This window comes from Phasianus colchicus, chromosome 5 (genome assembly GCF_987193195.1).
Source record: "Phasianus colchicus chromosome 5, bPhaCol1.hap1.1, whole genome shotgun sequence".
NCBI lineage: Eukaryota > Metazoa > Chordata > Aves > Galliformes > Phasianidae > Phasianus > Phasianus colchicus.
Window position 1 is genome coordinate 26667378 of NC_143440.1, and position 27284 is coordinate 26694661.

The 27284-nt window shown below is 39.5% G+C and overlaps 2 protein-coding genes across 4 annotated transcripts in view; one reads left to right on the plus strand and one right to left on the minus strand.

Annotated features, from left to right (window-relative positions):
• TMEM87A (transmembrane protein 87A) overlaps positions 1-6451 on the minus strand; it is a 21809-nt gene extending 15358 nt beyond the window's left edge. Inside the window, exons 1-4 of the mRNA XM_090141060.1 lie at positions 6264-6451; positions 5498-5558; positions 2327-2424; positions 1359-1475 (exon numbers count right to left, since the gene is read on the minus strand). Of these exons, the coding sequence (XP_089997186.1) occupies positions 1359-1475; positions 2327-2424; positions 5498-5558; positions 6264-6398 (411 nt within the window). The 5' untranslated portion in view covers positions 6399-6451. The remainder of the gene's footprint in view (positions 1-1358; positions 1476-2326; positions 2425-5497; positions 5559-6263) is intronic.
• Positions 6450-27044, plus strand: GANC (glucosidase alpha, neutral C). 3 transcript variants are annotated; one of them, XM_031593549.2, is made up of 24 exons: positions 6450-6603; positions 7506-7568; positions 8827-8935; positions 9866-9993; positions 10510-10692; positions 11811-11856; positions 12778-12844; positions 14158-14254; positions 14794-14974; positions 15806-15959; positions 16447-16682; positions 17075-17201; positions 17853-17932; positions 18324-18467; positions 18866-18962; positions 19305-19406; positions 19849-20092; positions 21591-21655; positions 21930-22006; positions 22859-22933; positions 23084-23197; positions 23742-23854; positions 24743-24846; positions 25063-27044. In XM_031593549.2, the coding sequence occupies exons 1-24, from the start codon at positions 6575-6577 to the stop codon at positions 25170-25172; spliced, it is 2745 nt and encodes a 914-aa protein (XP_031449409.1). In that variant the 5' UTR covers positions 6450-6574; the 3' UTR covers positions 25173-27044. The 3 variants fall into 3 exon arrangements, 2 of the variants coding, with proteins under 2 accessions (XP_031449409.1, XP_089997170.1); XR_016466882.1 differs by lacking the exon at positions 23742-23854 and having other exon boundaries at positions 25063-25084; XM_090141044.1 differs by lacking the exon at positions 10510-10692 and having other exon boundaries at positions 25063-27043.
• The last annotated feature ends 240 nt before the right edge of the window (positions 27045-27284 follow it).

Consider the following 27284-nt stretch of genomic DNA (forward strand, 5'->3'; position numbering starts at 1 on the left):
TTAGAGCTGGATCCGTAGACATGACAGCAGTGAAATTAATGTTACTTCCCAAATATGCATCTGTTAGCTACCTCCATTACTAAATGGCACTTGCAAGGACAGACACAAGATTTTGGGATTTCTGCCTTGGTATGTGCAAAAAAAGCCCCCAGACAAATGTATGTCTATTATAAGGTAGGGATCCAGGATCTGCCAACTCTCTCAAACTCAAAACCTAGTGAAACTATCATATCACAAGAAACTGAAAACTAAGAAGGAGCCATTTATATCAAAGTTCAAAAATGAATACCTGAGAAGAATAACTTCTGTTAAAATTTCAGTAGACTTTGCAAAGGAATGGGAGGAAAAGTCACTTAAAGTTTTTAAAATTCCCAGCTTCATCAACATTCAGTTGAGATGCCTCAGTTCATATTACACAGATAAGTTTTTCAGGCTAAAGCAAATCAAAGTCTCAAAAAGTCTCAACAGTTTTTCTATAAAACCATGGAAAAATAGAACAAACATTTCTAATATTAATAAACCTAAAAAGTAGGCAGTATATGTGTATTCAAAAATTCCTTTCAAGTCATCTTCACATATCAAAGGAGTTAGAGGTGTGCAAAACAGATCATCAAAAAACCTTTTCAAGTCACCCTTAGGCAAGTCATTTTCTTCAGAAAAGAAAAAAAAATAGATTCAATAGCTGGGAGACTACTCCCAGTATTTTCTATTCACACCCTCTAGTCTAAATCAGGAGTGGTTCAATAAAGACACAACACGGCACAGTTTGCTTCAAATCCTTAAGTACACCATAAAAAAAAACAAACTGTTACGCTGACACCATCATTAATGTGACTGCACAGCTTCTGGTGATATACAGCTGGCACAGAGCTTTTGTTTAAACATTACTTCACAAAGTTACACGGCACTGTGGTTCTTGTTTATCCCATTTCCTTCATTTCAACCACCATTTTACTCTATTTTTTTTCTTTTAACCAATTATCCCAGTCCTCCACTGGGCCAAATTCAGCAGGAGATTCATTCTATTGCCAGAGATGCACACTGTTACTCATCTAGCAGTACACTTCCATAACTCAGCTCTTAGTGCTAAATGAAATTCAGAACACATAACCAGAAACAAAAAGAAGGACTCAACTTTAAAGTGTGGGTATTTTTTCTCAAGGTGGGCCACAAGTTGAACAGCAAGTCAAAAGTAAAGCAGAAATTCAGAATTCACTGCTGCAGTTTGGTTGTCATAAACAGACAAAAAAAAAAGTACTCTCCAACCTACAGCAATCCTCATGTGAGTGATCCTCATTTAACAGAATCTAATGCCATCTGTCTGAGGGAATAAGGCAAACTAAAATTTCTATCCATACCTGGGGCTTGAATAGCTCGGAGCAATTTCGAAAGAGAAGAGAAGATGTGGCATAGTATCCTGACCAACCCGGATGCTCTTCAGATGTAGTCCCAAAATAGCTTTCTGCCTGTTCTTCCTGCCAAACAGAGAAGAGAATTTACATTCGCATTCATTATATCAAATGTTTCATCTGAGCAGGCAGCTGCAAGACCTGGAAAGCACCAAAACTTCCCTCTGAATAAACTCTTGAACAGAGTTTAATAGGCCAGAAGCCATCAAGGCCATGCAGGATTCTTTTCCCTCCCAAAAGATATTGATATACACAAACACACATGAAATCTGAGTAAGAATTAATACTCAATTGAAGAAAAAAAAAAAGTCTGCTCTTGCAGTGGTGGTGAAGCAACCAGCATAAACTTGAGGCTACGTGAATGAACTCCACATTATTATGAAGAGATTAAATACCTCAGTACTGTGCTAAGCTAGTAGTTACAACTGTCATAGTGAAATATTTTAAGTGAACAAGGAAAATGCGTTACAAACAGTATAAACCACAGCTGTATTCTACCACATCTGAAACACACACTACACCTTTCTACTTCTTAGAACGTGCATGTGAAAAGAACAGAACTAAGACTAAACATGAAAATATTTTTTCCTATTGGCTGTCATTAAGCACTTTTGTAAATAATATTCTTGTTTGACAGATAAACTCAAACGCTTCAGTTCAGAGCTGATACACTTATTTCAACTTCTGGATTTCGAAGAATTCTGACAAATACATCCACTTTACCCCAAAAAGGTCATTAATCCCCAAAAGCTGAAGATTCATTTCTCTCCATCATCTTCTCAATGATGCAGAAGTTGGTTCTCTCTTTTAGGCCAACAGAGCAATGAGGATGTAAATAAGCAGTCTCTGATCCGCTCACCCTCACACCTGCTTATACCAAAAAAAATCATAGCCCACATTTTCCATACAGTTCTTACCCCAAAGTTGAAGACTTCATTGTAGCAATCAGAATATCTTAAGTACCACGTCACATTATAAACTTGGGAGGGATCACAAGACTTCTCATCACCTTCAACTAAAAAGACAACAACATAAGGCATCTTTTCTATGTAAATCTCCTCCTTCCATTGTGTGCCAAACTACTGTAATTGAGTTTAAACACAAAAAGTAAATCAACAGAAGAACATTACCCTCAAATAATCCATTACTGTTCAGTGAGAAAAAAAAAGCATACAGAAAACAGACTTCAATTGTAACATCACGTTAATTCTATTAAAGAGCTGAAGGTCATTTGGAATTTTTTTTGTCTTAAGACAACCAGGAATGTGCCAGCAACGACAAAAAGCAAACAAGATGACAGCAGTGACTCCAAATGATCACAGTACATGAAATTATTTCCCTTTCCAACATATATCTGTGATTCTGTATGTCAGTATACAGCAGGTTAATACTATGGGCAATTTGCACAGATACTTTTAATATACCAATACTAAAACACACTAATATTATCACCAATACAATAGATGAAGAGGTAAAGCTTTGCAAGTCAACAACCATCCCCACGTTAGCTCACTGTCAAAGCTGCAATGCTCCCTTTAATCAAAATATTACAACTTTCCATTTTAATATATTAAAAATAATAGAATAGAATAATAGAGAAGTAATATTTTATTCCATCAAGAAAGATTTCATCATCATTCTTGTTTCTCAAATCTCATTCCCAAACTAAATCCTGGTGAAGAAAAATTGACATTCAGAAGGCAAATTTCATATGTAAGCAAAACCAGCAGTGATTACTCAGTCTCAGAAGCCATATAAATTACTATAATTGGGTTTTGCCAGTCAACAGGTACCGAAACAAAATAAACAACAGCCCGTTTCTTCTAGAGCTGTCACCACAATTTCACAGTGACATTATCTCAGACTACATATCCACAGATTCGTTACACACGCAGAACTTTCAGTGAACGTTTCCTCTACTGACCACAGCAGATAAAAAAAAAAAAAAGATATTAAGAGACCCTGCCAAGGAATCCTAACTGACTAAAACAGCCTTAAGCCACATGACTACTAAACCAAGCCTCTATAGAGTTACAAAGAGCTAGTTCCTAATGCTGAAGACAGAGGGAAAAAACAAATTAAAATAAAAAAAAAAGGAATGCAATCACTGAAAAATAAGTTTCCTTATGACACGTTCTGGTATGCATGAAAACAAGGCATACATTCTCCTCACAGCCCTAGCTGCTGCAGATGGCAAAACAAAGAAACTAAAAAGCAACAAACACAGCAGAGTGGGTAAATGACAAGTTCTCAAGAGACAGACACCTTACTGATACAACTGATCAAGTGAGGAATACCTCAGAGCTGTGCTACAAACAAAGAAAATTATTTTTAAAATATTTTGAATGCCTTTTCCATCTATTAAAAACAGATAGAATTTCTGAAGATCTGCATTCAGCAGCAACACCAACTAAAAGCAAAACAGGACAAGACCAGAATAACGTACCAATCATCACAGGAATGCTGAAAAGGAAATACTCCTCCAGAACAGAAAAGGCACTCATAGCATTTACTGAATTCAGCAACAAGGAAATAAAAGTTCCTTTGCCTTCAAGCAAAACCAGCAACATTAAATGCAAATGAACTTTTTATATTTATTTATAGATGAAGCGCGATTTCCCACATGATTCTACACAGGAAACCAGATGCCTTCAAGAATAGCACTTAAGAAAATTAACAGATAAAATGAATTCATTACAGACAATGCTATACAACTGTGGTAGTTTTCCCAGTTAGAAGCAAAAAGCAGAAAGTATTAGATACCACCACACAGAATACATCACCAAAAAAAAAAAAAAAAAAAACAAGGGGAAAGAGAAAAAGCAGGAGGAAGCACAGGTGCTAATCTAAGTTAATGTAAATCTTTTAAACACAATTGTATGTAAAATAGATGTCTTCACCAGAGTATGTTAAAGCTTTACCCCTGTTCAAAGGCTGACACCACATAACTGCAGTCTGTATCAGGAGCCAGGAGATTAAATTCTTACTGCCAGATCTGCCACTAATCTGACTTGTAACAAATTCTTTTTTCGCAGTTTCTTAGTTTCTTCTTACTCCTGGTTATTTCAGTCATACACCTCATGACTAAACTTACCACACACTTTGTTGCAGGAACCTTACATGCAATATCAGTATGACTACGCTATTTCTAAACCCTACTAAACTTCAAGATGCTCTTCCAAAGCACCACCCTTTCCCCCAGACCTGTTGTTATCTTCCTGAGATCTGTGAAACCCAGCATTTAAGCCTTACTTGACAAATGGGAAAACCATTCTGACCTGATGGGTATTCACATATAACCACCTTTATACTAGCCTCCTATTTCAGATTCACCTGGGGTTGATGGAGGCACTCCAATAAGCTCCCTTTGAAGCACTGTCCCAAGATGGGCAGGCACCTGAATTTAAACCTGAATAATCAATACAGCAAGTACTAAAAATAACAATAACTGATCTATGTAGTCCAAAGCCCTGGCCAAATCAGCAAAGAACAATAGAAAGAACAAACATGAAGGCTGCAAAGGTAGGTATTTTCTCGGTAGCTCACTCATACACTGTGATCAGGAAGATAAAACAGCCTTCAGGAAAGTTCTGTCTCAAGTGTTTAATTTCACCCTCTTACCAGTTCCAGAGTTTTAGGTCTCCCCTAAAACCTCACAAGCACAGTCAACAGTCACCCACCAGTGATTCTGCAATATAAAGAGCCCCTCACCCAGTCAAGGCTCAAACTCTCTCCAAATGGAGCCATTTAGCACATTTCACTGCAGAACTTAACACACCCCACACCTCATTACCATCTACCTGAAATGGTACTCTCATTGCCCATCTCACTCTTTCCACCGCCTTGCCTGAACAGAACCATCCATTTCTGCTGTAGCCAAAACAGATCATGTCTTCAACAGCTTCAACACTGTTCTCAGACTCAATCAGATCAAAGCTGCAGCTTTCACCCAGTGACAGGAAACAAGGTGTCATTTCAACCAGTGCCATTAAACGCTTCATGGTCTTTTGGTCCCAAAATGTGAAATAGAGGCTTTGTGAAACAGCAGAGTGAAAGCGTGCACAGCATAAGCCCTCGGGACCACTTACATCTCAGGAAGATGGTGGTGTTGCTGAAGAGAATCTTCCCAAAGTTAAAGAACTTCTTCCCCTGGAAAGGCAAAAAGAGAAGAAAATATCAGAGGGCTTCACATCACCCAGTTTACACATAGCTTTGCACTCCAAGTTTTAAATCAATTCTGAAATTGAAGTGAATGACAACCAGGAGCCAGTCTTACTGGATTTTCCAGTCATGCTTCACCACCCGCTCAATCTGCTCTCAAAGGGCTTAGGAGACTTTTCTGCTGTCGTTCTGCAAAACTCAATCATTTTTATCACCGTTTGTTATATCGATTTTCGATAAGAAGGTCTGGACCTTATCCAACCACGGAAACTTTCACTCTTAAAATCAACAGGGACGTTCATCCCAACTCTTGTAATTTTGCTCCCATTCTCGCGTGAAACACACATCCCTCCCTTCTACGGTTCGACATATCGAGTTTAACGCAGTTTTCCCCACGCAGTTTTTCGCACAGAAACACAGAAAGCCCTTCGCCATCCGCTCAGCCCCGGCTCTCCCCACGCCAGGCCCCAGCCGCGCCGCAGGGCCGCTGCCCCCGGCCCGGGCCCCTCGAGCCTCGCGGAGCCGCTCTGCCCGGGCCGCCCGCACAGCCGCCTCCCTCCGCCCTGCGGCCACCGCCGACCGCGGCCGAAACCGGGCCGAAGGACCCCGGGGGGACCGCGGGGCTGCGGACGGGAGCGCCACGTTCCCCGATACGCGAGCAGCGCGCCCGCGGCCCCCAGTCCCCACACTCACCATAGGCACCGGGACCCGCCATTTAGAGAGCTGCCCGGCTCCCGCCGCGCCCGCCAGCGCCAGCAACGCCAACAGCCTCAGCGGGACGGCCCCCGGCCGCCGCCGCCACCCCCCGCACCGCGGCGCCGCCGCCATCCCACCGCACGGAGGCCGTGGCCGCGCCTCTTCCGCTCCCCGCGGGCGACGCGGCTCCGTGAGGCGGCGGGGGCGGAGCCGCTGCTCGGCCGGGCCCGCGTCCACCCCCTCCGCCGCCCGGCGGTTCGCTCGGTGACTGACTCGGGTGGGAAGGCCCGGCCCCGCACGGCGCCGCGATGGAGGCGGCCGCGCAGGGGGAAGCCAGGTAACGCCGCCTGGTAACGGCTCCTCGGCCCGGCCTCCCCTCGCTCCCCGCTGTGCCGGCCGGCTGCGCACCGGGGTGGATGGCGGCGGCGAGCCCGGCCCCAAGGACGGCCCGGAGCCGGCCGGGGTGGAGGCAGGCCTGCGGCCGCCGGGCCGCTGCTTCCCCCGGGCGCACGGACGCGTACGGCAGGAGGGAGGGCTGCGTTGCTGGGGTGGGTGGTCACCGCGAGGACTGTGCGGCGACCCGGGTGTGTTGAAGCTTAGTTCGCTTGTGACTGAGTCCTCGTGGCTGTCATCTGTGGGGTTTTTTTGTACGTATTTCATCTGTACGTATTTTATGAGCTTCAGCTCTACGTCTGTTGGTACTAAAGCCTTATCTCTTCCGTGTGAGGCTGAACTCAATATGCCGGGGGAAATGCTCTGATGACAGTCCATTATTTCAGGCAAGCCAACAATTTTCTGTTTTCTAACCGGCCTAGAAGTTCTCTGGAAGCAATACAGAGCCATCTGCAGCCTCCCTCATCAGACTCTCTGCAGGGAGAAAAGGGCTGCAGGTTTTCTGCTTTTCTGCCAGTCCTGTCTGATTCTCCATTCTTAGTACTGGAGCTTGTTGAACTGTAAGGGCTGTAGGTACAAAACTTGCCAAAAAATGAAAAGCCTTAAGAATTCACTTGTGTGAAAATTCAGCCCTGTTACTCACAGATTCAATTGTTTGCCAGAATTACTCAGGTTTAAAAGGAAGTGCTATAGTACTGAACTAAACGAGTAAAAATTCTTCCCATGTCCAAACACAGCAGTTCAAAGTCCAGCATGTTTTATGTCTGAGCTCTGCTTAATCCCCACTGCTCTTGAGGACACTCATCAGCTGATGTGTCACATTTAAATATTATCTGCTCTTTCCAGCATTCAAGATGAAGCTGTGGACAAAAGAAACTTTAAGAAGTGCAACCAGATTGCTTTCTACAGGTAAAGAGAACTGTAGTGGAGGTTTTTGTAAACTGTTAGTGTTTAAAGTTATAGAAAATAGTTTCACGTCAGTTTTTAATCACAGCCAACTGTGCTACTTTCAGGACGTACCTTACTGTGCCACTCACCTGTCAGCATGTGCTATTCAGCATATTTTAAAAGGTGGAATCTCAGTTCTGTTGTCTTCTACCCAGTGTTGCCTGCATAAAAAGAGTAATAGTAATGCCCAGTAATACAGCAATTAGCCTCTGTTGTACTGGTCTTTTGACTTTAAGACACCTCATTTCTTAACAGGAAGTTGCCACACATTATCAAGCCTCAGATCTTGTGTTTGCTCTACATTTAAAATAAAAATTTTATGTGATTGCTCACAGTTGTGCAATGTCTGCTTGCAAGGGAACCAAGTCCATTTATTGATAAAGAAGCATCCCTTTAAAGAATTCTTAAAGATGCCTGTCTTCAAATAATTCATAAGACCTGATTCAGCAAGGAGAATCCTCCAAACAGCTGATGGAGCCTTTATTTCAGGGTCTCTGTCCTAACAACATAATAAAGATCAAAAGATTGGATGGGGCCCTGGGCAGCCTGGTCTAGTATTAAATGGGGAGATTGGTGGCCCTGCATATGGCAGGGGAGGTTGGAGATTCATGATCCTTGAGGTCCCTTCCAACCCTGGCCATTCTGTGATTCTGTGAAAGTGCAGTCAGAACTCAGTAGCAGCCCCTTGGCCACTCCTCTCCTTCTGTTCCTGCTCTTAGTTTCACAGCTCAAGCACAGGGTCTTGTGAAAAAGATAACCTTAGGTCTGTAGGTCCGGGAGTATCCGTTTAAAAGTATTCTCCTCACTGTATATCCAGGAGTGTTGTTTCATCACTATATAATGTAGAAGCTGTTGGAAACCAAGCAGCGGTGTATGACAGAAAATAAAAAATGGATTATTCAGCTGAAATATCTGAGTTACTGGAGAAAGGGGAAAGCAACTGGGCAGCTGAGATTTTGTTTACTTGAATTAAGCCTGTTATTATTTAAAAAAAAAAAAAATCTAGGGGGAAAGTGATGGATGACCAAATCCCACTATTCTACATATCATTTAAATACACCAATGCGTGCTTAGAATTGTATTCCTTTTTATTCCTGATAATAATTGTTTGAAAAAAAATTGAGATAGTTATTAGTTAAACATTTTTAATATTACATTCCTATGTGTGATAGAAGCCACAACAATTAGGGAGACTGAAAATAATTTTCTGTCTTGACAGACGTCAGAAACTTCTACGTCCTGGAAAATCCTTGTATCGAGCGCTGTTGGATACAGTCTCATTAAGTGATGAGAATGTCAAATTCCAAATTACTCATGAGGAGAATAAGGTGAGATCTCACCTGGTATAATAGGGTGCTCACAGAACAAGGAGTGATTATCATCAGTAGGTCTGATAATATTTGCAGAAGGTTTTGAGAGATTTCAGTGGTAGTTGCATAAGATATGCAAAATGTCAGCCTAAAAATGTCCTTGTTGATCAGTATTCATTTATCAACTTGAAACTGTGCAAGAAGATTGTCTTTGAAGACAGTGATGCTGATCATCTACCAGGTGAAAGGAAAAGACACCAGACCAAAATTCTTAAGCCAGTTTTGTGTCTTGGAGGAGAATAGATTCAGAAAATGAAAAAACAGGGGAGGGGTGGGAATCTACGGAATAAAAAATCTGACTGCAGAAATTCCCCACAGGTGGGGGAAAAAAAAAATCATTTTGTATGAACTGGAACAAAGTGACTTTACAGTTCCCAGAAGTGTAAAATAGCAAGTTTCACATATTGATGAGTAGTCAGTATCGTCTACTTTCTTCGTTTGTCTTTCTGATGTGGTTCATCAGTGTAAGTACCACTGTGAGAACCAATGAACGCAGATCACTGATGCTTTTGCAAAAAGTCCACATCTCAGTAGTTAACGTACTACTTACGTTAATAGCACAGTAATAAAATTATGCATACTTCAACATCAGCATTTACCACTCCTGTTTTCCTTGCTGCTTATGGGGAGAGCTACACAATGCTAGGCATGAGAGACTTGAAAATAAAGACTCAACTTAAAAAAAGTTATGTCTTCAAAGCAGTAAAGCAGACTTAGCTGGTGTAAATTCAGATGGATGGTAACAGTTGCTTTGTAATACTGAAGAAAAGAAAGCAGAAAGCAGGCATGTAGATTTTTTTTCCAGACAATAAGTATCTGATGATGTTGAGTTGAAAAGTAAGTTGATTTTTTTTATCACTTCCAGTTTATCTATGTTTTTGCTCCCAGGTTCTTCTACAAGGGGAAATCTATGAAATAGAAGGCAATATTTTTAGGCTTAAAATTAATGAGGCAGCTCCTCTCAGAGCAAGATATGAAGTTCCTGATGTTCTTATAAAGGAACCTACCACCCAGAAGTAAGTGATGGGAAGGTGATTTAGCACCTTAGTAACTTACAGTTTTATTTGCAAAGTTGTTTTGCCTTTTCTCTTATCTGTGCTACAATACAGCTGTTTCTCTGTGATATAATATTGTTACAGGAAGAGAAAATAAAAATGTGTGTGGTTACATGCTAGATACAAAGGAGAAAGTTTTGTCATACATATGAGAAACTTGAGACTATTTGACACAGTGAAAAAGTAGCCTGCTTGTTATGTTGCATTATTTGTACCAAATGCATTACATGCAAATGTGAAAGAAATGCAAACTATGGGCAATTTTCATGGTTGTTCTCTAGTCACCTGCTGCACTGTGCAGTGAAGCCTGAACACAGCACTTATTTCTGGGGTTCTTCACCTCAACTCAAGCCTTGATGTTTTTGTAATGTATAGAGATAATCTCCTCTTATTTTGTATTTCAAACTGTTATTTAGCTACAGTGGATTTCACGTGCTGCTGGTTCATATAAAGCTGTTGTTGCTTTTCATTTGCCAGACTCTCTCTGTCCCAGAAGGAGGGAGGTGTTTTGGTGTTGACAAGTGTTAATGAGGATTACAAGCTTCGAGTCACAGCAAACCCCTTCCAGGTTGAGCTACAGTTCAAGGATGAAACTGTTCTGAGCATGAATTCCAATGGGTTGTTATATTTTGAGCACCTACAACCACCTCCCAGTGATAGGTACAGCATCTTTTTATCCCACCATATACTAATTTGGCTGTAGTTGAAGGTAAACAATCCAATGGGAATTGAAATTTCTACAATACAAGCTCTCATGCATTGGAATTTATATTCTCATTTACTAAATACCAGTATGCTAGTGCAGCTTTAAAAGAGGAATTAAAAATCAATTAAATGCAAACTGTGTGGATCCCTCACAGAAGCCAGATGCTCATGCTAACCACGTTTATCTGCCAATTCTGTAATAAACTGGTGTCTTGTTCTCTTTGCCTTTCTTGATAGTGGGCAGTGATAGTGTAACGTTTTTAGTTTTACCTCTGTTTATGACTAAACTTATTCTTTAGATAAGTTTTATTCACCTTATAAGCGTGTCAAGTAAGTTTTGTTAGAATTAAAATGTTCCATGCAGCTGCAAGAGCTTTCAGGTCGGTCCCACTGCAAAATTCTGGAACAGACAGTGCAGACAGTGCTACAGTGCAGAATATTACATGGCTAGGAAAAAAGCATAGCAAGTGTGTTTCTCATAGTAAGAATCATTTCAAAAATTTTAATTAACAGGGAGCCCCTAATTAAGAATAAAGAGATGAGGATCTTCTGGGTGAGTAAAATGTCACAGGTAGAAACAAATGTGAAAGCCAAAAGGATGAACTTAATTCAGGCATGGAGTTAAGGTTATTTTAAGGCACTGAATATTAAAATAATTTGCCAATTAAAGTTCTCAAGTATAACCTCAATTTTCAGTGTAGTTCAGCGCCTCAAGACATAAGGAAACGATCTCAAGTTGAGCCAGGGGAGGTTTATATTGAACGTTAGGGAGATTTTTTTTCATAGAAAGGGTCATCAAGCATTGGAACAGGCTGCCCAGGAAAGTGGTAGAACCTCCCTCCCTGGAGGTATTTAAGAGATGTGTAGATAAGGCATTAAGGGACATTGTTTAGTGATAGGACTTGGTAGGTCAGGTTGGACTTGACAATCTTGAAGGTCTTTTCCAACCTACATGATTCAATGATTGTAAAACATCTATATAATATTTAAGGCAATACATAACGATATATGAATTTTGTTTGAAATCTTTCCATATCTTAACAATAAACTGATTATATATTTGTTTTCACTAGAAACCCTGCAGCAGAAAATGAGGAGGCAGCAGGTGATTCCTCTAAGGTAACCCACACTTACTCCAATTCCAGCATTAGTATTGTGTAGAAAAGGTAACTGAATAAATAGAATCACTTTTGTGATTGTTTTTCAAAAAGTCACAGCCAGCCAAACTAAGGGCCAGCCACTGCTTGGACTTTTTGGGCCGTTCATTCACATGAGATATGATTGTGACCAAAGGCCCCCAACATCGACTATTCCTTTATGAGATGTATCTGATGTAACTTTTTCTTAGTGAAATTCAGAAAGGACCTAGGATTTAAGATAGACCAGGGCAATAAGAGGCACCAGTTAGGCTTTAAAACATCTTTCTGTGGCCTTTTTATTTAGATAATTCTTGCTCTTTTGTTCTTTATTATTTAATTCAAAGTACAGGGAGGTTCATGGTAGTATTTGGTCATTTGAAAGATCATCTTTCCTTTTAAAGATGATTTCAAAAGAAAAAGACCTGTTTTGTAACATTCCAAAGATATACCTACACGTACATCCATGCTTAGTACTGTTGTAAAATTCGTTGTGGAAAAAGACCAAGTCCTGGCAGTACATATAGCACATACCAGTTTTCTCCGGAGGCTGAGTTATGCCTATGATGTAATTTTAGCCTCCTGTAGAGCAGATGGCTGCTTACTGCACTATCTAGTTAAAACTGGGAGAAGCTGTGCTGCTTTCAGCATATTTGCTCCGAAGTCTGGAATCTGCCAAAGAGTGTGTTTGCTTTGGGGGAGACACACTGCTGCAGCACAATATAAATTGCATTTTACATTTACTTGTTTTAGCCCCATTTGAAAAAAAAAAAAAAAAAAGTCTACAAACACCTACAAAAAACAACAGTTAATAATGTGTGAACCTCATCTGAATGAAGATATTTTTCTTAATACATGGTGAGAGCAGTTGAACTTACAAGCTTAGTTATTTCTGTTTATGCAGGATAATCAGGAGGATTTAGGTCTCTGGCAAGAGAAATTTGGCAGTTTCTTAGACATCAAAGCTCATGGTAAGTCTCAGCATAGTTCTGAAAACTGTTTTACTGCTTTGTGCATACTTCTGTACATTCATATTACTGCTTAGCTACTTAACATTTATCAGTGTCTTCCTTACTCCTTTTAACTTGCTTAAATTGTGTCAGCGGGTAACAAATTTGACAAAAGAACTGAAAGTATTCATTAGATTCCCATTGAGGAGGAAGCACATTAAATGTGACCCATTTCATCAGCTAACTCTATGCTGTTTCTGACAGTGGCCAACTAGTATGTACTATACTATATGTTGTTGTTTCCTTTTTTTTTAATGTATTATCACATAACATTGATTTCACTTGTTTATTCTTATGACGTATCACAAATCATGATAGCTAAGCAGTAATTTTCACAGAGAACCTCTAAAAAGGGCTAAAGAGGAAAATACTGAGCAGAGTTAAGGGATATTAAGAAGGGTATTAATATCTGTCAGTCAGTAGCTCAGATGCCATTTAAATTATGGGTTATGAAAACCCATGTCCTTTTTTCTGTCTGTCCTGTTGCATTAACTGATTTTGTTTGCTGTGTGTGTTAGTTATTTCTGTCATGCAGCCTTCTATAGCAAATGGCACTGCCCAGCAGCTGCAGTATGTAGAGGGAAGCTTTTTTATAGAGTCAAGTGCATCTTCACAGTTGAGACACATAAAGGCAGGAGACTGTCACCCTTGTTCATGCTGTATCTTATACATTAGGCCAGCGTCATGATTGTGCTCCTTTTCAGTAATGGAGGAGCGAGGTCCCTGTGGTAAAATACTGATACTGAAGCCACTGCTTGTCAGTCTAGACGATCTCTAGTCACCTCCCAGAATTTCCTCTGGATTGAGTAATGTGACACGATGATATCATTGGCAGCAGCTCTCCTCTATGCTACTCTTCTGGCTGAAGCTGAAGAGTATTAGAAAAGCTACTCTAGCATTCATTTTGCTGCACCTTTGTGCCACTAAGCTTGCCTTGTAGGTACTGGGGTAGAAATGAGATAATTCCAAGTAGCTTTACTACACAGTAAAGGAGTTATCCACTGTTACATGTTTGTTTTTCTGTTGTTTTGTTTTGTTTTTCCTATTAAGGCAATTCATCTTCTTAAGCACATAGAAACTGGAAGAATGTTGAAAAGATTACCTCTGCAGTACATAAGTTATAATGAAAGAGGCTGAAAGCAAGTTTGACATAGCTAATTGTTAAAACTTGCTTATTTTTTCATTTTTTACAATTAGGTTGTTCTGCTTTGTTGCTTTCAGCAAAGTCTGAGAATGGAACTCTGTACTCTTCTGTTTTAATGTTGTTACCACAGGTCCTAGTTCTGTAGGCATGGACTTCTCTTTACACGGATTTGACCATCTTTATGGAATACCACAACATACAGAATCACTTCTTCTCAAAAACACAAGGTAAATATGGCAGATTGCATTACTGTAGAGGGGTATTGTCTCAATAATTACTGTCTCAATAATTTACTACAAACAGCTTTGTATTAAATATTTTATGCAATATGTATATTGTATCACATGTGTTTTAGTTTAATGATAGAGCAAACTTAGTCACAGACTGTCCATAGGGAGTAAGTTGTTCTGCAACTTAATAAATGATCTTTTCTGTTCTCTCTCAATTTTTTATGCCTTTTTTTTATTGCATGGTTAATCACATTTAAGCAGAACTCTTAAAGGAGCAACTTCATGGGGGACAGAATTCAGAATTCAATTTTTAGGACTTGGACTGAAAGAGCAGTAGTCTCAATAGCAGGAATGTTGCTTGATTCAGATAGGTAGAACCAAAGATGTTGTATTCTAGGCCATCCATATTTCTGCCCTGGGCGCTAAACATCAGACTGTAATACAGTGTGCTCACTGTGTTCATTGGCAGTATAGTAGAGCTAAAATTGGCTTAATGAAGGATGCTTGTATCTAACATACATATCTATTTGTCCTAGTGATGGTGATGCATACCGGCTTTATAATTTGGACATCTTTGGCCACAAGATACATGACAAGATAGGCATTTATGGTTCAGTGCCACTTCTCATAGCACACAAGCCTGACAGAACTTTGGGGATCTTCTGGCTGAATTCTTCAGAAACACTGGTGGATATTAATACAAAGGCAGTACCTGAGGTGAGATTGGCCCACTTTCTTCAGAATTTAATAACCACCAAAAACACCACAAGTTAGGGCCAAGAGGAAGATGACAGCATTGTTGGAGATTTTTCTATTGCTCCCTAATGAAAAATTGTCTGTCTCTTTCTACTGTCCTTCCTACTACAGAATTTGTTGTATTAAACCACTGAAAAGAACAGATAATTTTTTCAAAAGGCAAATTATGGAACTTGCAACTTAATAGGTATACAAGAGAAAGGAGAGAGGAAATATGTGATGTTGGAGCAGAAATGTGAAAGGGTGGGCCAAACCTTGACCACTTTTTGGATTTGATAAATTTTATGGAGTTTTTAAATTATTGGAATTAATACATCTCTGCTCAGTAGGCTCATATATCTGTGGAATGTAGTTGGCCTTCAAGAAACAAAAAGGTCAGGAGATAAGCTCAAGTCTTGAAGCACAAATACATGATTTCTATTAAAGTTGAAATAGCGAAAAAAATCTTGCTTTATTCCAACACTTGATTACATAGTTAAAATTATTAGTTTTCTTTGTTAGTGAATGATTGTAAAGATCCTGCAGCAAATGTGCTGTGAGATTATACTTTAATTACAGAAAAATTGTAATTCTTTTGCCCCTCATTATCCGTTTTCTGGCATCTTTATTTTGTGTAACTGATATGCAACATAAAAGATTTGTGAATGATATATAATATACTTGAAGCGTGTACTCCTAACATCTGCCGGATAATATGTTAGTGGTAAGATCTTTTGGGTTTCTGTCTTTGGTTTTTCAATGAACAACAATTTGATAGCAAATGATTCAGCTTTGCCTTGGTTTCCTTTAAAGCACATACCCACCGAATCTGCTGCAGATATTTCTAAGCAGAGGGCAGTGCCTCTAACTGATGTGCGCTGGATGTCAGAAAGTGGAATCATTGACGTTTTTCTGCTGATGGGACCCACAGCATTTGATATCTTCAGGCAGTTTGCACAACTGACAGGTACTAACTCAAATCATTACAGCAAATTTACATCTCTGAGAATCTCTGAGGGGCTTGTTGTTCTCAAGCTGAACTCGATGATTGTGGCTCCCATCCAACTGCAGATGTTCAGTAATTCTGTGATTGTTTAGTTACTCGCATTAATGACAGTTAAACTCATCTGTAATATTTTTACATTAGAAAAAAATAAAGAATAAAATTATATTGTTTACTGCAATAATATTTCAGTGTCACCAAAGAAGAAATACCTTCTCTGTCATACATTATCATTACAGCCTTCTGGCTGTTAAGCCTGTTGTAACCATTGTTATTTCAAGAGTTCAGTCACTTGGATGTGAAAAACATGCTCCACTCACAATGTAGGCATGAATTCCCTGTATCCAGGCACTTATATATTAATCATGGCTCTTAAGTTAACTTTCATGGTCTGTAGATAAAGTCCTGAAAAGCATTAACAGTATTAGCTTCATTCATATACTCTTCCTAGGCACTCAAGCACTACCTCCCCTCTTTTCTCTGGGCTACCATCAGTGCCGGTGGAATTATGAAGATGAACAAGATGTCAAGGCAGTTGATGCGGGTTTTGATGAACATGACATTCCTTATGATGTGATATGGCTGGACATAGAACATACAGATGGCAAGAGATATTTCACCTGGGACAAAAAAAAATTCCAGAACCCCAAGAGAATGCAAGAACTTCTCAGGAAGAAAAAACGCAAGGTATATAATATATCAGGAAGGAAGAAAGTATTCATTTGCAGCGTGAAGTTACCCAGTCAGCTTTAACTAAAGTATTTCAGATACTAGAAACCATGAAACTACAACAGTAAATTAGATTACATTGCACTACGGTGATGCTTCCAGTGGGCATTTTTTTTTAATCCTGCTCCTCATGCCACTGTATTATTTCATAGTTTGTCCTCTACCCTTGAGCGTGAGGCCAGGTTTGAGCCTTTTGAAGCTCCATTTTGCAGAAGCTGCCCAGTACTGAACTTAACGTGAGCTTTCACTACTGGTAGTTGCTATGCTTGCCTTTTATCAATAGTAAAATTTTACTGTTTTACTCAGTACAGTTGATGTTAATAACGTATTTTATTTTCTTATTCTGACAGCTTGTCGTCATTGTAGATCCACATATTAAAGCTGATCCTATGTATACCCTGTATTCACAGGGAAAAGAAAAGGGATATTTTGTGAAAGACAGGAATGGAAAAGATTTTGAGGGCATCTGTTGGCCAGGTAAAAAAAAAAAAAAAGCTGTTCCATTTCTTCGTTTTGAGCTGTTAATTTTAAAAATTTTACAGAATCAGAAATAGAATTAACTTCTCATAGTACTTCCATTTTTGTGGTTATTATTTCAAATTCTTTGTGGTTTCGTTGGCTTTGTACATTCATGTTCTAATTGGCTTAGCTGTACAGCTTTCTCTGCTGTGTCTGTTGACTTTGCTCCCACTGCTCAGAGCTAGAAACAATCATTGGTGTGTGTATAATCAATGAATATACAGGTGTTATAATTAAGAAATATACAAAAGAGTTTGGCTAAGCCAGTTATTACACTAAAAAGAATAAATAGAGGGCTTACCCTTGTCCTGGTCCCACTGGAAAACTCCAAAATGAGGGATCTCCAGGAAGAGATCCTTCCCTACTGGTAGTCAGCTCTTAAATGGGGTCTAGGAGAGGTGGAGCCAAGCTCCACCCCTTCACCTGTGCTCCCTGGGCTGATTCATTGCTTGCCTCAGGTGATCAATCAGAGGTTCAGCCCATGATTCAGGAGTTCCCATACAGTGCCTGTTGTGGAAAGCATCCTAACTGTAGGCCACTGTATTTAGGTGCAAAGATAATACATGATCTTGAAATAAGTTAAATAACTGGAATCTCCTACATACACAGGTTCCTCTTACTATCTGGATTTCACTAATCCTGAAGTGCGAAAATGGTATGCAGATCAGTTTGCCTTCAAAACATACAAGGTGTGTATCTATTTACACTGACCTACATGTACCAGAAAGTCTAAAAATGGGGAAAAGAAAGAAGAAAAACTGCTGGCTAAGCAAATAGATGGCTTCTGTAGTTGTAATATTATTATGTACAGGAAAGTATCTTGGTAAGCTGAAATACTGTACAAGGATTTTCTCCATGGACTTATCTACTGTGAGAAAGCTGGAACCCATATTCCACCACTGAAACTGCTTATTTAGCTGTAGCAGTAGATGGACAGAGTGCAGTCATTTTTGCAACCCATCATCTAACACAGCCCTTGCATTCTAGTGTTTACTACAGTGACAATACAAAAGGGGTAATGTAGGCATGCTTTCTTGTAGCTCGTGGTCACATCATCTTGACCTTGCAACTCTGTTACAGGGGTCCACTAATATCCTCTTTGTGTGGAACGATATGAACGAGCCGTCAGTTTTCAAAGGGGCAGAGCTAACAATGCAGAAAGATGCTGTGCACTACAACAACTGGGAGCATCGGGAATTACACAACCTCTACGGATTCTACCAGGTAGAGTATCAGGAGGCATAGACCAGCAATTATCTGTCCTCATGGACTACGTGTAATGTGGTAAGGATGTTATTTACACAGTAGCAGGTGTTCTGTAACCTCCACCAGGAAACGAAACTGCTGCACTAAGTATTGCTGTATTTGAAATAAACTTCTCCATGGCTGGTAACAAGACAATATGACAGTATCCATGCCTCGCTAACATCACACTGGCTGTGACTACATAATATTAGTGATTTTTTTGTTGTTCAAGTCTATTCCAGGAGAAAAGTATCAGTTTAATAATAGCAATTATCTATGAGCACACATTTCTTAAATATGAAGAGCCAAAAATGTGGTTTAGCAAATATCTTAATTATAGAGCTCATCTTCTGAATTTTTATATTTATGATTTTCAGCAAATGGCAACTGCTGAAGGACTCATCAAACGTTCTTCCGGAAAAGAGAGACCATTTGTTCTCACACGATCTTTCTTTGCTGGATCACAAAAGTATGGTAAGCAAAGACTAGCTGCATGCCTTCCCTATTGGTTTGTTTTCTTCAGCTTGCCATGTAATGGTTTCTGTCCTCTTTAGACTTACTATCTTAAGAGTGCAAATTATTAAACTGAAAAAACTCAGGAAAAGATGGCAAAGCACATACAAGTCAATAACAATCTGTATCCTCTGACAAAACACTGTGAACCTTATTGTATAATTCAAGATAATGCATGTATTATAAAAAAGGTTGCAATGAACAGTAGTTCATGACCATTCTTGTTTTCTTTGCTAAACTACAAGCATAAACTGAATTGTAAACCCAGCTTTCCTATGTAATCCTGAAACTGAGTATTTTCAGGGGCAGTGTGGACCGGAGACAACACAGCAGAGTGGGGTTACTTGAAAATCTCCATTCCAATGCTTCTCACCATCAGCATGGCAGGGATTTCATTCTGTGGAGGTAAGGTGTTTGGCTGAAGTTGCTCACCATACATCCACTAGTGCCACCAGGCTTCAACAGTCCAGTGCATTTCCGGGTAGATTCACAGATGAATCTGGTTCAGAAACTAAAAACCTGTCTCTCACCATCACTTCTCCACTTAGTCTTTCTGTAGTGTTTGTGACCTGGAACAGTGATCTCTAGGTGCTGGTCTGTAGCATCACTGTAGCTGTCTTCGGAGGTTCAAAACCTCCTAAAACTCTCTTGCTATTTTTATTAAAGGATAATTTGTTACCTCAGTTTTCCACTCGAAATTGGACAAGCGGCTATCCAACATCAGAACCGCAACTACACTGTGAAATTCATGAATTTATATACATGGAATGCTTGTTAGAGGAGAACTTCAAATTCTTCAGAATAATTTCCAAAAATGTGTATTTTTATTTGTCTGCGCAATATCTAGCTGATGTGGGAGGGTTCATTGGAGATCCAGAACCAGAATTACTTGTTCGCTGGTATCAGGCTGGAGCCTACCAGCCCTTCTTCAGAGGTCATTCTAACATGAAGAGCAAACGGCGAGAACCGTGGCTCTTTGGGGAGAAGAACACCCAGATCATCAGGGAAGCCATTAGAGAGCGCTACGTCCTCCTGCCATACTTATACACACTGTTCTATCGGGCACACACAGAGGCTGAACCAGTTATGAGGTAAGCACGTAAGTCAGGAGGCTAGTGATTATCCTTAGGAAGCCACTTAGATGAGGGAACTTAAATCACTGTCTCATACATTTGTGATTACTTAAATAGTTTGAAGTCTAAATTCTATTTTGCTTTCTGCAAGCCTTGATAAGGTTACTAGAGAAAACTAAATATCATGCTTACTAAATGACACCTCGGACACGCTAACTCACATACTCAAAAAAATGTTTTTAAAGAACTGTGGACTCCAAAATTCTCATAATAAACAACATTGTCTGGTGTTCCAAACCACACTTAAAACTGTGCTTAATAGGCTCTGAAGTTGCTGGCCAAAAAACATAAAGGCAATTTTGCTGCTCATGAAAGTACTTGTTATTGCTGTATTGTTGGTATTATAAAAGCTTTTTTCACATTGATAACTTGCTTATTTATCTCTGTAGTATATTTTATCATTTTTCTTGTAGTAAAGAAGCTAGTAGTTTGGAACAGAAATGAAGTTAGAAAATCAGCTTTTGTTCTGCTGCTAACTTATAAGGAAATGTCACAGTAGAACTAAATGCAGAAGTAATTTCAGCAAGAGATAAACGTCATCAGTTTCTCTGATATTACTGTGCCTTTGAATTTACCCTTAGAGATATCCTTTTCCAGCACATCTACCTTTACCCATTATTATGCAAATAAAATACTTTTCCTTTTTTTTGTTTTGTTTTAAAAAGGTATTTTTGAAGGGGATTGAGTATTTTGAGTTTACAGTGGTTTGCATTATAGAATCTGTCTGCACATATGTAGATGTAGAAGCCCCTGTTGTACACACTGGCAGACAGCAGGCTTCTGTCTTTGTTGAAAAAGGTACACAATTAGAGAGGAAGTATGGTATTTTTCTCAATGTAGAAAATGTGTCTCATCAGTGGCCAGCAGGGCTGTAGTGAACAAGTGGAGGTTTATAAGTAACACGTGAGCCAAGCTTTCTTTGTAGGGAAGCCCCAGAGAGCTGCTGCAGACCGTCTCTGACTTGAACGAGCTCTTTCTGTCATAATCTCTCAAAACGAACTATACACATCTATTATGTGTCTAGAAGACTATTGCAGTTCTCTTTATTGAGAAAGGCTGAAGTTGAACTTCTAGTGCAGGTTTTCCAGTGTGTGACCAGGAGACATGCTGCAAAACAGAGCAGAAAGGACTTGCTCAGGGATTACATCAAGTGTCAGCATTGCTAGTAGAAAAGCTCATCCATCTCTGCTTTGCTAGAGGGAAGGCATCTGTAATGCAAGTTTCCAAAGAAGAAGGCAGCAATGAAGAAAGTGAGGCTGCAGGCGGCCAAACCATAGGTACTTTGGAGTGCACCTTAAAGTGGTACTTTAAGGCACGGAATAGGAAATTGTTCTATCTCCAATTCTCAATTGCTTTTAAGAGAAGGAAAAAGTGAAGCCTAAAAATGCCAGCAGGCCTTGAACAGGGTGGTGGGAGAGGAGAAACTAACTGAATTCCACTGTCTGTCTTTCTTCAGGCCTCTCTGGATAGAGTTCCCAGAGAAATTAGAAACTTTTGGAGTGGAAGATGAATACATGCTAGGTAAGCCCGTGTGGCTGGGTGTGCAGTACAGCTGCGTAACAGTGCTGTAGCAGAATGAGACCTGAACAGTCATCAACTCCTTACATGCCTTTTTTCTCCAGTACAAAGTGAACACTAGGTATGCTCAAGTGAGCGTGATGTGGCTCAAGCAATCCCTTAAAATGAATACAGGAAGCTGACGACCCTACTCAAAACCAGAGCAGACTGCTACTGATGAGATGAGGCCTCAGGCACCACAGCAATCACTTATTGCCATGTTTATGCTTTTCTCCAGGAAATGCTTTGTTGGTATATCCGGTCACGGACAAAGAGGCCAAGGCAGTGAGTGTTCTGCTTCCAGGGTCGAAGGAGGTAAGGGTGATACAAAGCTGCTCAGCTTTTCAGCCCACACAAATATATTATACAGCAACCTTCCTGCTCCCCACCTCATAAGTGCTATGCATTGCCACTACGCCAGCCATTCTGTGCCACTCTAAGCCTTCCTTTTCCACAGGATGGCACTGTGATCCATTCCTACACAGACTACTTGGCTGCAGCAGCTAAGTGAAAGAAGGGAGGGAATCTGGCAAAAAAAAATTCAGAAGGGAAAAAAAGCTTGAGGTTTAACCCTAGAGACAGATGAAAGCAGTGAAGGGAAGTGTGAGAGACTGCAGAGCTTTGTTATTGCACTAATGGACGCTAGGACACTTAACAATTTTTTCTTCTGTGTAAAAAAAAATAGATGAGGCTCTCCAAACAAGCTAAGAAACATATTTTTCTTATCAAGATCTCTGTGGGAATTCAGTGCCTTGCTCACCTGAAGTAGTTAAACCTGCTGGCAGGAGTGATGCATGGGAAATTTCAGGTGTAGCTCTTTTTTGTTATTTTTGCACTTCAGTATAAATACACTCATTCTGGAACAGAGCATTTCTAGACCAAAAAGAAAAAAAAAAAAGAAAAAAATCGTTTTGAACTACAGGGTGCTTTAAAACATGCAAGATGTTATGCAAACTGTAGAAAAATAGGTTTATTTTTCTGCCTCAGGCAAAGAATAAGGTTTCATTACTATCCAAGGTTATTGAATTTAAAAAGTAGATGTAATTTCTTGTACATTAATTATGTTGTTAGGGATAATGAAAGTAAGAGATGAAGGAAAAAATAACTCTGCAAAGGGAACAGATCTTGTCATGTACTTCCTGCTCATCCTTTTTTCATTTTTCCTAGGTTTGGTATGATTTCAGAAAATTTAAACGAATGGAAGACCAAGGCACTCTGAAGATCCCAGTAACACTGGAGAATGTATGTTAGTTGAATAGTTTTCTTTATGTGCTTACAGTAGAAGTTTCGTTGTGAGATTTGCAAAGGAAAAACTGAAGATTTTCCTGTTCCCGGTTAAAATTACATGATCAGAGTTATATGAATGTTTCTACACTGGCCTTGTTTTGGCAGATTCCCATATTCCAGCGAGGGGGCACTGTGATACCTCTTAAGACTGCAGCTGGAAAATCCACTGAATGGATGACAAATATTTCTTATGAACTCCGCGTGGCACTGAACACAGAGGTACTCTGAAATAATGTTCGCCTTACAAAGTTGCCTTTTGCCACATTTATCCTAAAGCCTAAAGGTGCTTCCAATGGCCCTCTATTAAGTTTCTGCTGGTAGGTGCTCCCTCCTTCCTCCCAGTATTCTGTCAGAGTGAAACTGTCAGAGCACAGCATGGGCAGAACATTTTTCTGACTTTTCTCGGCCCTCCACCAGTGCTTTGGAAGAAGAAGAAGCAGAGAATTGGCAGGGCACAAACTTCCTGGACATGTAGGTAAAAGTTCCCAAGTGTCCTTTCTAATAAATGAAGTGACACCTGGACCTAAATCAGCTTGCAAAACCAGAACGTCCAAGTTTTCAGAGCACTCTCAGAGCTGGACTCCCTGAACCTTCTGGAGATACAAATAGCTAAAAAACCCAACCAAACAAAAGCCACACACACACAGAAAGACCTCACAACCTTCACTATGAAGCATAACACATAATGAAACAGTATTCTATGTTTCTTTGTCTAATACTAGAAGATGCTATTAGCTTGGACTCCATCTGTTGTGTTTCACAGGCCTGTGCAGTAGGTGAGCTCTACCTAGATGATGGACATTCATTTCAGTATCTCCACAAAAAGCAGTTCCTGTTCCGGAAATTCACTTTTCACAAGAACATTCTCTCTTCCAGGTAACAGCAGAGGCAGATAGAAGCCACCCAACATACATATTGTCAGTGGAAATGTCTTGTAAAATATGGAAATATTAGTCTTATGTGTTGCTTAGTGAAGTTCCCAGAATAGCAATAGCTACTGGTGAGGAATCCTATAACTGCCAATATTAGACTTTTACTAGTGAAGTCTGTTGCCCCCAGGGCCATGTGGTGCATGGATAATGAACTTAAAGGCATTTCATTATTCTCTTCAGTTTCAAAAATATGCAGTAGTTAGTTGGTCTTCAAATCACAAGCAAAACTGTAGACTACTTAAATGATGTAGGTAAAAGCATGCTTCAAATCTGAACATGTTCAAATTTAAGGATAGAACTGAAGCATGTTGCTAAATTACTTGCAAATCTAGAAGTTGCAGGGGAAAAAAAAGTCATTTAGATGAATAATATAACACTTTGCCCCCAAAAATGAAAATCTGACTTTCATCCAAGTTTTTATATTTATAAACATATAAATTAAAGTAGTTTCAAAATGAAAGATAATTAAGCTTAAGACTGAAACATCTTACTTGAAAAATGTTAGAATTGACTTTACATTTGTATTTTGGGGTTTTCACTACCACTTCACAGAAAATCCAGAACATTTCTGGTTATCAAAGCCATGCTTTGTGTCACAAAATATCTTCTCAAACTATTTTGTCCCCTTCTGACTTTATGAAATCTGCTATGCAGTCAAATATTAGCAGATAACAGCAGAAAAATTTTACTTCTTTCAGGAGAGAGGTAAATAGAGGAAAAGGAAACTGGTTTAGGGAATTTTCAGGGTAAGACTGAAGTAGTACTTTCTCAGTATAAGACTGAACTTCTAGTGATGGACAGAAACTATGCAAAATACTGTTCTTTTTTTCAGCTGCACAGATGAGAGCGGTCAATACCGTACCACGTGTGTAGTCGAGCGCGTGATATTTCTGGGACTTGGACAACAACCCACTTTAGTGACAGCCTGTTCCAAGGGTAATGAACCAACTTTCATTTTACTACATTAGTTATTCTGATTCTGCTGCATTCTTATGTATATATTTGGCACATTTGACTACTATTTGTTTTGTGTTCAGTCCTTTCCAACAGTGGCAGAGACAGTTTGAATTAAAAACTGTAGTGATTCACCTATAACTGTATTTCAGAAGGGTTATTCCTAAATCATATAGTAAATTCTCTTCTCCTTTCCAGGTGGAAAAGAAAAAGAAGTGGTTTTCACATACGATACGAAGACTGCTGTACTGATTTTGGAAAATTTAGCCCTGAGAGTTGATAGTGACTGGGAGATTTGTATCAAGTGAAAGACAACAACTTCTTCAGATAATTCATTGAGAGCTTGAGGGGAAATCAGTCTCAAAGACTTAAAGTGTTCACTTGAATCCAATCAAATCAAGGAATATTTCCCACACACCCAGCCCCAAAGTAACATTTCTTACAATTTTTCTTTTAAAACATTGATTTAAACTTGGATAACTCTTCTGCCTGGCAAAATAATAGTGCTATGATTGTCTGTGGAGGATAACTAAGGAGTATTTGTTCTAGACTAGCTTCAATTGGGCTTTAAGAGTACAGTCAGTCTTTAGTTACACCAAAAAAAATCATGAATTGATTGTGTGAATTTGTGGCTCATTTGCATGGGGTTTTATCTAAGGATTTAGAAATCCCACCTTTCGCTGCTTAGAGCACTTGAGGAGAGCAAAACCACACCAGTTTGACAAACAGCATCAGTAGATATACCAGATGCTGAGATCTGCCTGCAAAAGCTGCCTTGTAAAAACAATCTCAGAAAGCCACCCACCATGGTTGCGGATGCTTCCTCTTTCCAGTCCTTATGACCCTGTAGAATTCATCAGTCTGCATGGGAAAGTAAACAACAGGCTAGCTGAACAATTCGGTCACCAGGCTTTGAAGAAGTGGTGCCAATCAGTTGGGAGAACAGAATTCTCTCCAATAGCTGGCTTGGAAACTGGCTTTTGAAAAGGTGTATGTCTATGGCAATAGTAGCAGTTTGGGGCAGCAGCTAGGTTCCCATGGAAATGTTTTCCACAGCACTGCTTCCCTCTTTCTGCCAGCGCTACTTTAAAAATTAATTTGTAGGAAAGAATTGGCCTCTTTTGAAAGATTAAATGTCACTGGTTAAAGTTAGCCTGATGAAGCAACATCCTTTCATGGAACTCTGCTCCTCCAAATCTTTGAGCTTTTGCTAAGCCCTGGCTTTCATTATATTTAGTTTAGCAATTTCCTGGTCAGCTTTTGGTATCTAGCTGAGATTTGAGCTTGAGTAGATGGCAATGAAAAAGGCAGAAATTATTTCTTCTAAGACAATAAGGAAATATTTTCCATAGCAAACTCTTAGGAAAAGAGAAGGATAGACACAATTTTTGTCCACTAAAGGGAACATGGTAATGCATTTGTACATTGTCCCCTACTCTTCGTGCTAAGCCTGCTCAGTGCTTGGTCAGTCATTCCCACCTGCTGCTGTTTGTCCTCTGCAGGACAGATTTCTGGGAATAACAGCATGAGAGCAAATGGTGACAACTACTCTGTTGAGTACCAAGTGCAGCTTGTTTCCCATCAGACCCTTAGCTTCCTGCTTTTTTTATTCTGCAGAGCTTTCAACAGAGATTCAACTCTTTGTAGCAGACACTCTGAACCTCCACTCCAGGAACTGGGAACTAGCAGCCTAGCTGCTGTGCTTAATGCAGACAAGTTAATCCAGGTGGAACAGTAGCAAATAGATCTTTTACATCTCTGAGAAGAGAGACAAACTCTGTTTTTCAGACGGAACCCTATTTTTCTATCAGCTTCTAAAGCTTTGATTGATAATGGCTTCTTTTATTTAAACATAGTGGTGCTGACAGGGTGTAATTATTGTCTGGGGCGTTTTAATGAAATGTTTTAACTAATATTACTGAAGTTTGAAAGTGAAATAAAGTAACAGCAAAGTGAGTTATGTGCTGTGATCTAACCTTCTTTTTTACTGTTGAGCATTACTTATAAGTATTCTTTTAACTGTATGTGAGTAAAGTGAATGATTAAATTTTATGCTGTGACCCGCAGCAAATCTGCACTGATATAAGTACTCATAAGTCAAATGTTCAGTGTTACAACATGCCTAACTTCTGGGGACTTTGAGAAGAATTAGTTGCACAAAACCCTATTACAGTTAGGTCTTTATATAATAAAGTTAAATAAATTTCAAAAAATATCATTTACATTGGCATTTGTATCAACTTACATACTTTTCCACATATTTTGTCATAAATGAAGAAATAAATTAATACTTTACCTCTCTACAAAAAGTAAATGAATTCAGATATTGAAAACAACTAGAGATAGAACTTCATAACAATTGAATCGTTTGTCGCTCATTTAGGTCACTTTTGATTTACCACCTGAACACGAGTTGTGGA